The sequence below is a fragment of the Trachinotus anak genome, unplaced genomic scaffold (genome assembly GCF_046630095.1).
Source record: "Trachinotus anak isolate AG129_WGS33_773 ecotype Australia unplaced genomic scaffold, CSIRO_AGI_Tana_v1 ptg000028l, whole genome shotgun sequence".
NCBI lineage: Eukaryota > Metazoa > Chordata > Actinopteri > Carangiformes > Carangidae > Trachinotus > Trachinotus anak.
Genome location: NW_027273879.1, coordinates 2500325 through 2513579, shown reverse-complemented (window position 1 = coordinate 2513579; position 13255 = coordinate 2500325). Strand labels below are relative to the sequence as shown.

At 40.4% G+C, this 13255-nt stretch overlaps 1 protein-coding gene across 1 annotated transcript; it reads right to left on the bottom strand.

The window, feature by feature from the left end:
- Nucleotides 1-321: 321 nt before the first annotated feature.
- Nucleotides 322-12221, bottom strand: LOC139611431 (TNF receptor-associated factor 2-like). The gene is made up of 11 exons (XM_071466120.1): nt 12033-12221; nt 9828-10037; nt 8951-9029; nt 7666-7764; nt 7372-7533; nt 7185-7259; nt 6026-6100; nt 5051-5617; nt 4542-4719; nt 4075-4223; nt 322-3447 (listed from the first exon to the last, which is right to left on the bottom strand). Exons 2-11 carry the CDS (start codon nt 10013-10015, stop codon nt 3229-3231), a joined length of 1791 nt encoding a protein of 596 aa, XP_071322221.1. The 5' UTR covers nt 10016-10037; nt 12033-12221; the 3' UTR covers nt 322-3228.
- Between the last annotated feature and the right edge of the window lie 1034 nt (nt 12222-13255).

The following is a 13255-nucleotide window of genomic DNA, read 5'->3' as shown; positions in this document are numbered from 1 at the left end:
TTGTTGGAAAGTAACTTTACTTCTGTGAGGTAAGGTAAGATGAGTATTTCAACTATCTTAACATTTCTACAATTTTACAGCCATGAAACTATAATCATTGGTTACTTTTCAGATAAAAGATCAAGATTTTATATAAAAAAATAGAATAGATTATTGTACTTGTTTTGACCCAGTGTAAAGTAATGTTAGTTTGGGTAAATAATTCAACGTGAGTGCGAAACAAATATTTTTGATTCTTAAAACCACAAATATATTTTCTTCTGGATGTCATCTACTTGAGATCTGAATTCTTCTATAATTAATCAAACAATCACCAAGTTGTAACCAACAAACTTTATTACATACTGCATGTCCTTTTTAGCATAATACATCAATTATCAACATCAGAATATATATGGCTCTGATTTCAAGTTACAGAAATCACTCAACAAAATACCCTGTTTGGACAAACAACCAATACAAAGTGCACAAATAAAGTTGATTCAAGTCAACTGCATCACATTACAGAACTGCTGTTGTGGCTTTAGAAAAAAAAAATCAATTAAAGCTTACATTCAGAAACCTCGGGAGGGTCTGTAATTTCATGGGACAGTATCAATTATCTCCTCTGGTGCTCACCGAAGCAGTGACCCATGCATCGTATTAAACAGGCACACACACGCAACCACACACACACACACACACACACACACACACACATACATACAAATTTAAGTATAAATACTGTATATTTGGCACCATGTTTTAGCATAGAACATAAAAATACAACTTGCAATACGACATTGTTATCATATGGAGGTAATATTTGATTTTGGCACATTACAAGAACACTAAAGGTTTAAAAAGTTAATGTAATCCTACTTATCACATGCTTCAGTTGTCACCGAAAGGTTTTTAAGTTGAGAATAGAAACCCACTTCCTGTATATAGCAAGAATCCCTCAGCGTTAAAATGTTTTTTTTTAAATCATCACCTCACTCTGACTACAGAGATCCCCGTGTCAGTGGTATCAAGTAGCCTACGTGCCTAATGACAAGGAAAGCACCATATTTCAAAATGGTTGCAGTTCTTCAGCGCCATGATGAGCAATGTAAACAAAAGGCAACAGATAAGTTGAGTATGACCTCTCTAAACCTTCAAAGCCAAGATGTCATCAAAATCTAACTAAGACATAATCATATATTGCACTCTAGAAGAAATCCTAAGTCCTTACTGCACAAAGGGGTTGTCCTGGCCTGTTCAAACCATCACGACAAACAAAAAGCTGGTATATAGATATAGAATTAATAAGGTATTCAGTAATACTATGCTTATTATAACATCTCGTGTATATTAACATTGATATATAGATTATTTGAACATTATGATATGAAAGATACATATTTATAAATTGCTATGAATATAGGCAGGTGCCTCTGTTGAACAGACGCAGCGCCAGATATAACATAATAACTATCCTATGATTAAGTATTTTCATCCAAACAAATACAAATAAATGCTTCTACGCGCGCCTCACGGGAGCAAACCGGCGTGAAACTCCATAGTGAATGTGAATTGAAGCCTCCCATGCACAGAGAGGTTTCAATACAGGTCGGGACTGGTTTTCAAACAGGCCAGCGTGAACCTTAAAACCTCAGCATGCATGCTAAGTAAGCAGAACAGCAACCTCTGGTGGACACGTAGCAAAATTACAGAAACATCTCGTTTTATATATGTATATACTGTATATATGCTGTGGATTTTGTGTTTGATTTGCGGTGCCGTGTTGGAGATGTGTCAGAGCACACGACTAAAACACTGAAGTTTAAAGATTAAACTGGGGCTGAGCTGAACATCGATCTGCAATAAATAAAGTCAACAATGGCCCGTCACCTACAACAACGTATTACAATTTCTCGTTTTCAGCCTCTCAGCGTCCACACACATTTATCTCATGTATATTTGCACCAACATATATATTAGATTCACATCAGTATTCTATCTCAGAGCAGCAGAAACACGTACGCACTGTATACTGTATGGACAGAGAACAAGGAACGAACAATTCCTTCATTTCGTGGAATCTGTGTTGACCTCAGTCTGTGGTGGGGCACAGTACTATGTGTTGAGATGTGAGCTAGTGAGCATATCCTGAGGGAAAAAACTCCAGCTATGTGCGTTTGTCAGAGACCAAAAACACACACACGTAAGCTTTTATGCCTCAGGCTTGACTGGCAAGCTGCCCTGACTCCTTGGTAACTTCACTGTATCTTCCACAGATGTACCAAACCACCAATCAGAACCACCGACCCCTAACAGGAACAAATACGCAACACTAACTTTACATGTAAATAGCCTGGTGCCGAAGACATGCAGGCAATGTCCACCATCACGGATGGCTAATTCACTAACAAGTTCAACAACTAACGAGGAACCTTCAGAAAGCTCAATCGAGTTAAGGAGCAATTTTATACTAAAAACGCCAGCAGCATGCACTTTTGCGCAAAAAAAATAAAAAAAATAAAAAATAAATGCCTGTAATCTTATTCATAACATAACTCCACGTTTGTCTATGCAAATTCACTCGACACTGGAATTGAGAAGCTCACAATATCCACAATCTGCAAGAAAAAGCAAAAACTGCATCAAGCCACACTCTAACTCTAGAATAAGTCTACTGCCAGCTTCCTACACTGACATCAGGATGATCACGTAAACTATCTGAAATCTACAATCCTGCTCTAACGCAGTCTGCATGTTCTGCAACATCCCAAGTCTTCAAAAGTAGGAGATAAAAAAAAGACGCTACTCTCTCTTTTCCCTCCATCCTCACTTTTCGTTTTGACACATCTGCCTCTCCTCCACGCTGCACTGGCCGTGCTGCACTGCTGCTTACTTTCACTGAACTCTCATGAGCAGAACTCAAGTGACATTTTATCACCATGGGAACGGTGCTGTGATGTCAAAAGAAATTAAAAAAAAAAAACAAGTTTCGCACCCTAAATGTACAGCAGTGATGGTGGTTCTCACATAGGGACCACCGGGTGTGACGATGCCAGCGCCGCCTGGACTGAGCAAACTGCAGCCACATGCAGCATCCAGTCGCGAGCATGTTTGTCTCCCTAAAGCTGCAGGGGACATTAAGATGCCTGAACGGAGCCCTAAAGGGACCACGACTGAGCCAAAATGAAGCCGTAATGGTCAAGGAGCTGCCTGGTTGCCAAACTGGACCGTGCCCCGCAAAGCCGTCTAGAGGCCGGTGAGGTCCACGATCGCCTTGATGAAGATGGTGTCGTCGCGGATGTAAGAGTTCTTGGCGTCGAGCTTGGAGAGCGGGCAGAAGAGCGGACAGCCGCTGGCGATGTTCATCTCGCTCACAGGTCTCTGGAAGGAGGAGGAAGTGACATCGGGTCGAAAGGCGTCGATGATGTGCTCCCTGTTGCTCTGGTCCAGCAGCATCAGAGTCACCTGGAAATGAGAAAAAAGGAGAGAGAAACAGTTGATGCACTGTTGAAAACATATGTACTGAGGCCAACGTTGGTTCTGTGCAGAAGAAAACGGCAGAACCAGAAGAAAACGCCATGGAGGTAGCTCGCCAAAAAAAGGAAACAAGACCCAAGGTGAACAAGTGTCAAGTGCATTAATGTCACTGTCATTCGTCATGTAAACATGAATATTTTTAATAAGGCACCAGGTTAGAGGGACAATTAACAGCATTAGTCCTCTGAGCATCTCATTCATATCCAAGCAGAATTAGTATCATAACAGAAACATCTCTATCTCTATGTGTCTCACGTGCAAAGCAAAGCAGCGCTAAACAAAGTGTCCTGGGTAAACTTAGAACAACGATTCAAGCACAGACTTTTATAGACCTGCAGCCGTGCATTCATCCCACAAAAGGACAGAAATTTTGGGAAAAATGTTGAGAAACTAACTTTATAATGTATCTTTTAATTTCCCCACTTTAAAATGAATATTGCATTAGATCAAACAATTTTCTACAGTTTTTCTTCCACGTTACTGACGCAACATATGACGCCCAAAAAAAACAAACAAAAAAAAACATTAAATTCCTCGTTGTGTTATATGTGTTACCTTCTGGTTGAAGGGCCATTTGAGCAGGGCGTCACTCAGTCCCCTCATCACCACAAAAAACAAGGACAAGTGGCTGCCACGCCCCGTCCCATCTCCGTTCAGGTAGATCCGCAGACACATCTTATAGCCGTACTTACTGGTGTAGAAGGCTGAGAGGGAAAAGTGTAACAGGAAGTCAGCTGTAGTGGAACAGACATCTAAACAGGCTGACTTGGTTTCTAGTAACCAGGACTTGACCTGCAGCCTAATCAGGTCTGGACTCAGAGCTGACTGGATCTTGACTAAATGCATTTGTCATTATCTTTTAACACTCTGTGCATCATCATCACTGGAGGAGAAACACATGTATTCTGCAGGGTGAACTGTAAAGTGCAAACTGATGGATTGTCTCTACAGGTCTGTTTCAAATGCGACCCACCAATCTGGACCTACACAGACCTCTCGTGTTTGACAGTGGCCCCTGTTACCTGGTGAGAACATGGCAGGGGCTCGACCCGCGATGGCATCCTGTCTCTTTTTGGCGAAATCGGAGATCCTCCAGACAAAGACGCCGTCGAAGGTGGTGGCAGACATTTCCCTCAGCCGGCCCTCCATCTCAGCAACGGTCAGGTCCTTCAGCCCCACCGTCCTCTCCAGCTGTCGCACCTGGGAAACACACACACGCTCTGCTTCAGCAACATCACGGTTTTCATTTCGGATTTTCCACGTAAAAAACTGAATTGCAGTTGAAGCGATGCTCCACCAAATTAAAAGTCTATGGTGACTGACTCACTTTTGTAACCGGCCTCAAGTGGCCAGTTTTTGGCGCTTCAGTGTTGGCTGTTTTGTTTGCTGCTTGATAATAACCACATTGCTAAGTGGCTGTATGGATGCCTGTTGTCTGTTGATGTCCTCAAACAGTGTAAATCACACAGAATTGTATGTATCATGCCTGTTTGTTAAGATTTGACAGAGTTAAGACTCAGTCCAGTCCTACCTTGTTACTCAGAGCCTCGATCTTGTCCTGGTCCAGTTTATGCTGACGGTTGCTGGCCTCCAAGGTGGTGGCGAACCTCTCCACCTCTCTGTTCAGGACACACACCACATTTTCAAACGTGCCGGCTTTGACCTCGAGCTCGGTGCACCTGCGGCCCAGCTCGGCCACCTTGGTCTTCTCGCTGTGGAGCTGGAGCTCCAGCGCCGCTCCCACCGAGCTGGGCAAAGGTGTGAAGGAGGTAGACACAGAGAGAGTGGGAGCCAGAGTGGGAGGTGGAGGGAGGGGAGCTGAGGCGGGTGGACCGGGGGGGCCGGAGCTGGAGGATGAGGAGGCGGCGGCTGCTCCCTGCACGGGAGGCCCAGAGGAGGTGGTGCTGAGCTGGGAGACTCTGGCCTCGAGCTCCCGGAGGGACTGTTGGAGTTCCACCAGTTTGTGTCCGGCGAGTTCCAGTCCCTGGGGCTGCAGGCCCTCCATGCTCACTTTCATGCCCATGATGTAGTGCAGCAGCAGGTTGAGGTGCTCGTAGGCATAGGCGCGCTCATGGTCATGAATCTTCTCCTTCTCCACCTTCAGAGAGGGGGGAGACACACTGAAGGTCAAAGTGGGGTTTTTGTACAGAAACAAATCTTAAGCTGGTCAGAAGACCTGAAAATGAACGAGCTACTACTGGTACTCTGATAAATATCAAAAAAAGACAAGAATTCTTCCAGCTACATAAATATGAGGGTTTGCTGCTTTTCAATGTTTTATAACTTTCAATGTTTTATAACTTTGTAAAATACTTAATTAATCCCTAGGGAAATTCAAAATTTTGAAAAATATAAATAATAATATTATAATAACAATAAGATGAAAAAATGAATTTGGAAAAAAAATGTTGAATGAATAATTGATCAATTGAGGAAATAATCAGCAGATTAATTGATAATTGTTATTATTATATAATTATATATTATATAAGTGATGATTACTTACAGACATATCACATCCCACAACATGAAATCGACACGGAGTTCTGAATTTGCTGCAGAACTTAATGTGATCCACGTACTGGAAAAAAAAAAACAACAAAACAACAACAAAAGGTCATTATGTATAATTTTATAAGAAAAACACACAGAGGAGCTTCTTCATTAGCCTCAGCTTGTGCCTCAAGTGTTGTCTTCACATTTGAGTCAGAGAGCTGAGCATCTGATTCTCTAGAAGATAAATAACTGGTCATAACTGAACAACCCAGACAGTCGATTACCACAGTTCTGAAAATATTTCCAGAGCCTTAAAAGACTTTTCTGACCATCTTGATTAAAAAAAAAAAGTTGTGTCTGTTTCCAAATCACACGTCTCTGCTTCTGTGGCAGGAATCAAAATTGAAAGGTTTTCTGATCTGTTACATTTTACATTTTCTTGCAAACTTCTTTAATTTTAATTCTCAAATTCTCGACTCTTCAGCTCTTCCTGTTTTCAAGAGCTCATTAACTTTTAAACACATTTTATAAAGAAAAAAAACTGTCATCACATTTAATTCGTGTCTAATTCCTGTTTATTACTAATTCTGTCTTTTGTTTTTACATGATCCTTGTTTCTGATTTTGTGTACTCTTTTCATTTGTTTTGTGTGTTTTGTTAAATCATGTTGTGTTTAGTATTTTTTCCTTTGTTATTTTTCAAGGCCAGTGAATAATGAAGCCAGCATCTAGGTCCCAAAACCTGCAGCTCCTCTAACGACCACTAGAGTCTGGCTCCAGCAGTGAGTCAGTCCCCATAGACTCCCATGTTAAAAAGTCCAACTTTACAGCAGAAACAAACATGTTTACAGCCTGGTACAAAAACCTGTTTTGTTCTCTGGAGCTAATTTCCTTCTTCATGACAACTGTACAGGGGGTGAATTACTATATAACTCACTCATTTAAATTTTATTAAGGCTTAAAGTTATGCATAATTGATTGACAGGTGGGTCAGCGTATGCTTGCCACAAACTGACTTGCACCGACATCTCGGCTCCACACACACACCACCTCTTTGCCCATTTCTGGATTAGCTGGGAGGTGGAGTCAGGATGTAACCACAGCACGAGACTGTGACCTTTACTGCTACAAAATGTTTCCCTCTCGTCTGCATGCTGTTTACACATTCACCTTTTCTCTGGGTATTTTCTTCTTGGCGCAGCCTTCACAGATCATCGGGTACTTGGGACAGATCTCATCATGTGCCTGGAAAAAAAAAACAAAACACAGACAGCGTCAGTGTTTCTTTTAATGACACAAAGAGCTGCTGCTGCTGCGACATGCCGAGCATCTCAAGTCTAAATAAATCATTTCTAACCTTGATGTTTTTGAAGTGGAATGGCTCCTTGCAGTACTTGCAGTTGAGCGTTCTCTCCGGGCACTCTCGCTCGTTGTGGCGCTCCTGCTCATTGAAGCGAATTCGTTCTTTACAGGAGGGGCAGGGGATGATCATGAACTCACACTTCCCCTCGTGGTTCAGCTGTAGAAGGTAGAGTTTCAGTTGTTACTCTCTACATACACAGCAAGGTGACACTGAGCTCTAAACAAAGCACTACCTACTTGTCGAACACAATGCGAAAGCTAAAAAAAAGTCGGCCAAAGGTCGCCTCACCTCGTACTCTTTAATGCTTCCTTTCCAAGTGCAACTTTCATTGATACAAACAGCTGACAGGTTTTCAACTTCCCTTCGAACTGCGTTGTCAGGAAAAGCCTGAAAAAACAAGACAAGACGAAGAGGATCTGCCGTCACACTGTGTCTGTGCAGCGTTCGCCTCCTGTTCCATTATATTGATTATTCATCTTGAGGAAACTGGTGTATTGAACATGTCACTGAAGTTTAATTGTGGGTGCAGGAGTGAATCTAAAAAGCACATCTGCTCACACATGAAGCATCATGCAGCTCTGAAGGTCAGGAGAGTTCCACTATTACAAGCAACGAAACAAAAAAAGTTTTTCTAATTTTTCTCCACAGCTCCTCAGAAACACAAAAGGGGACTTTTATTCTGTAGTTTAGCTCCTGTGGCCTCCGAGTACCTGGAACTATTCGGACAAAAAAGGCTAAAAGAGAAGTAGTGAAGGAGTTTTTTCATTTTAGGCCACTTTATACTTCTACTTCACTACATTTCAGAGACGACATGTTAAAGTTTCTGCATCATTCATACACCTGATGTTCTTGCATGAGTCTCGGTGTTTGTGCTGAAAAAAGGTGGCGTCACCGGCGGGACAGACGCGCTGAAGTGACAAACATCTGACGTTCTTATATACAGAAATAGCCGAGCTCCTCACAGATCGTCTGTGTCTGTGCAGAGACATCAAAATGAAACCAGCTTTGTTTGTCCTTGCCCGTGTTTCTTCATTAGTGTCTGTGGTTCCTGCAGGAAATGTGTTGCAGCATCTTGTGGATCAGACGAATATTTTTGTCATCTGAGAGCGTCAGTGGAGGATGAGGAGGAATCTAACATCAGTGAGCAGCTTAAAAAGCACAGTAGGTCTGGGAAATGCTTCACCACGCTGCAGAAATATATGCACTTTGTTGTAATTGTTTGGATTTTTTATTCCTTGCTTTACTATAAGGACATATAAGGATAATGTAACTTAAACAACACATATATACAGCAAAACACATAATCTACGTGGAGCTGAAATGATTATTTGGTTTTAACTTCTGCAGACTTCAGTTTGGGCATTGGAACCTGTGACGACCATTTTTTGACATTTAAAGACGATTCATCAAGAAAAATTGTATTTGGGTGAAAATACTACTTGAGCATCCATGGTACAGTTAACATGAATTCACTGGTGCTAAAGTTATATCAAGATATTCACTTTAATTCAACAAAAATTCCTGTTGAGGAAAATGTTTTTCTTTACTGGATAAAAAATGGTTTCATACTCACACATCCTTGTTTCAAAATCGATGTCGGCTCCTCAAAAATATCCTCTTTAATGCAAGCATTGCATTTCTGGGGTCCATTACTGCAACAGAGAAAACATAATATAGTGCAAATCAAACACATGCAAACATTAGATACCCAATATCTGAAAGTAACTAAGTAGATCTACTCAAGTATTTTACTTAAATACAGTTTTTAGTTGTTTTATTTGAGTATCTCCATTTACTGCATATTTATTCTTCTACTCACATTTCAGAGGGAAATGTTGCACTTTTCACTTTTCAGATTCAGATTATTAAACAAAATATAGTCAACAAATAAACAATGTTGTATTATTATAGATTAAGTTAACCAGCAGATTATCAAGTAGCTGAAATGAGTTGCTTACATATGAATTCATCAATTATGTTGTTATATATTTGTTTGCTGTGTACTTATTCCAGACAATAATCCAGTAACATGAGCTTTTTTTCCTCATGAAGAGAACTTTCACTTGTGTTAACACTTTTATTGAATATAGACATTTTTTTAAAATGTATTTCTACATCTGTGTATTGTTACGAAACATGTATGGAAGACTCTTGGTGATTTAACTCTTATGGAAGTAGAGTGCTGACAAAACTTCAGTCTGCAAGTCATCATTTGAGAACGTGCACGCACAGATTCATCAGTGCACGTTTAGATTTGAGCTTTCTCAGTGTCCTCCAGCTGTTTTGGCCTCTGAGAACTTGTGACCGCGAGAGGACCACCGCCAACTATTTTTGACCAGGAAGCTTCAGCAGGACAAACCCACATCCAGACGTCAGGGTCAACCGACGCTGGAACCATCTGAGCGGCGTTCAGTTTTTCTTTACGCTCTCCCGTCATGATACTTCCTCACCTCACTGTCCTGTTGAAGCAGTAGGAACAGAAGCGATGTCCACACTGGGCTTGAAATGGTCGTCTGAGTATGTTGTGGCAGCAGTTGCACAGGTGTTTGTCCTCCAGCTTGTTTCCCAGGATCTTCTTGGGGAAGCCAGGTTTATTGCTCTCCATGGACGAAGGAGGGGACGGTTCCTGCGTGGCCATGGTGTCTGTTCACACGTCACACCTGGGGAAGAAAAAATACGTCAGTAGAACGAAAACCATTCTTTTTGTTGCAACAGTTAGAAAAGCGTTGGGTAATAAATTAGCTGTTGTGAATATTTTGGTAGCACTTTTTTTTACGGGTCCCGAATTTTCCAGCTTCGTAAAACTTTTTTTAAAATTTCCTAAAATTTGGAAATGATATTCAGCTGTAAATCCCAAGGATATTGAGAATATTTTATTTGTGTTTTTTTTTTTACATATACTAACACTTTCTCCATGATTCTTATCATCAAATTATGTTTTTGGAAATATTCTAGTAATTTACAGCTAAATAATGATCAATCTGATAAAACAAAATGTACAAAAATAACCACAAAGATTAGTTTTTAATGATCTTACTATTTGCATCTGTTTTTCATCTCACATGTACATTTATCTATGTATATTTATATATAGATTTCTAATAAGGCTCCCAAGAAGCATTCAGAACTTTTAATAATGTAAAAGTGGCAACACCACAGTGTACAAATACTCAGTTACGAGTAAAAGTATAAAACTAACCCTGCACTTAAAATTTTACTTGAAGTACCAAAAGTAAAAACTCAGGCAGACAGAGCCATTTCAGAGTAATGTTTATTACATTATTGGATTATAATTATTGTAAAGGTAAAGGTGGAGCAAATTTTACTGAGTAGCATTTCCAAAATTCAGATTAAGATTTGCAGTATTACAGCAGCAAAGTGGACATTGCAACAGAAAGTACTGCAAAAGTCAGAACAGATACTTAAGAAAAAAATAAATAATAGATAAGAATATAATAATAATAATAATAATAATAATAATAATAATAATAATAATAATAATAATAATAATATACAATTAGATATTTGTAATAATACATCATAATTGGCCTGTTTACCAATATTAATGCGTTAATAATATGAATCTGTGAAGTAACTAGTAACTAAAGCTGTCAAATGAATGTGGTGAAGTCGGAGTAACGTCTGTCCATTAAGGTCTTAGACCAGGTTTTGAGACTGGGTCCCTCCACCAGACAAGATGGAGAACTGAGGACCTGACAAAGCAGATATTCTAGGATACAAGTTATAAATGGAACAGCGCCCTGTCTCCACATGTATTTGTTTATGTTTCTTTTCCTTGTGGGGTTGTGAAATCAGATGAATTAATGTCTGCACCACAGTTTAGTTTTACACGTGTTTTTGAAAGAGCATTGAAAAGAGCAAAAATCATAAACACCAACATTTACCCTGCATGTCATGAAGCAAACACTTCTGCAGGGCTGTGACTAACGATCACGCAGATTATTTTCTAGATTAAACAACTAATCATTTGATCTATGAAAAAATAATAAAAATAAAACTGTGTTATATTTTCCTAAACACATCAAATGGCTTGTTTTGATCTGATCAGCCGTCCAAAGAGAAGACACATGAACGGAGTGATTCAGAAGCTGGAGCTAGTGAAGGCTGAAGTGAGTGAGTGTAATATTTGTGCTCCCCGTCCAGCTGTTGTTAATCCAGCTGTGCCTCTGGCAGTGCCAGCCATCAAACATGACTGTATCATGAGTGTGAAATCTTCCAGCACCAGTCGAGGTTCCTCTCTGTGTGGCTGAGCATCACAGGCCAGCTGAAAGGCCCACACCCTTTGTTTACATTTCCACTCTGAATTCATGGCTCCTTGTAGTTGACTTGGCACAAACTGATGATGATGATGATGATGATGATGGTGGTGGTGGTGGTGATGATGATCACCGGCTGCCTCTCCTCTCCAGTCAAACAGTACCCGCTCAGCTAAAGCCTACCCAGTAACGATGCTGACAAATCGCACATCCATTGTCTGTCCTCTGCTTCCTTCTCCTTCCTTGTTGCTAAGCTATCAGCATCCTTCAGTCAGGAGTGGTACCCAAGCACGGCGCCACGCCCCTTTGAAATGTGAGAGAGCGTTTACTGGAAAAGCCTCCGCAAACGCTGAGGCCATCGCCGGAGTTTGCACTTACCAGCGTTTTCGGTCTAAACTGTCATCGTCCGCGGAGGCTGCTGAATCACACGCAGGGAGTCGGGGTGCGCTGTGCGGGCGTTACGCGCGGTTCTGCAGCCGACTGGAGGAGTTCTCTTCGGCGCCAGCCACATAATATAGATGTGGTCCCCAGGAGCGATGGCTGTTATTGTCCAATATCGCCATTGCACTTTCAGACTGGGTGTTACGTCATTCGTGGGGGGGGAGGGGGGGCTGGATGCGGGTTGATAGGCAGACGAGATGTGGAGGCGTGAAAGTCATTGGTTCAAAATTCAAGGGTGGGCGGGGCTTTATTGTGGGAGCACAATAAACCTCCGGATAACAGAGATGCACATTGCACGCATTTGTAGTTAATGTTGCATCTGTCTTTAAATCTTTTGTATGAAATGTGACATTAAGACATTTTTCTATATAAAAGCTACAAAGACCCCCGTTATGAAGTGTGTGAGGAGGTGGAGGAAACCTTCACAGTCTAACTTAACCCTTCACTGACAGCCTCTGTTTTTGTGCAGATGTAATGTACACAAATGAAAAAGGTTAATGTTCTTCAACCCTTTTGATTACAGTCGTAACCTTTGTCTTTTTGAAAGGTAACGCTTAGAATTTTACAACCAAAAAGTAAGAATGAGTAAAAATATATTAAACCAGAGTAGTATGACCAAAATACACCTACAGTAGTGCTTCCAAGTCCTAGTATCTAGTGTCTGTACTGTAGTGTTCATAGTCTGGTGTCATAGAATTGTATTATTACTGTATAGTGTGTGTGTTACAGTACACTGCACATATATTATATTATATATAACATTATACTTCAGTATACACTACTTTAATATTTATTCTTACATCTACAGACCTATACTTTTCTTTTGCTCAAACATATAGAAAATTCTTTTATGTAGTCAAATGTCTTATAATAAATACATAATATAGATTTTTTTTAATGTCATCTCTCAAATTTACTTAATTTCTTATTTCATTTTTTAAATTCAAATAGATCTGGCATGAATTTCTCAGGTGTTTATAAAGTCTTGATTTGAAACCATCACACACTTTATTTCACGTACCAGCCTACGATCGCTGATGACAGAGAACTACATGCTACTCTTTGCTGTTTGTGTTGAGCTGCTGCTGTTTTTATTCTGTTCAGTTGTTTAATGCACTACAAGCGCTCACATAAGCCACACTAATGTTTTCTAAATGACA

Bases quoted from the DNA above. Each gene is read 5' to 3' on its own strand.
- LOC139611431 (XM_071466120.1), bottom strand. From the start codon at position 10,015: ATGGCCACGCAGGAACCGTCCCCTCCTTCGTCCATGGAGAGCAATAAA. The intron at 7,260-7,371 runs GTTAGAAATGAT...TTTTTTTTCCAG, and splicing joins TCCACTTCAAAAACATCAAG to GCACATGATGAGATCTGTCC. The intron at 5,618-6,025 runs GTAAGTAATCAT...CCCTCTCTGAAG, and splicing joins TTGTGGGATGTGATATGTCT to GTGGAGAAGGAGAAGATTCA.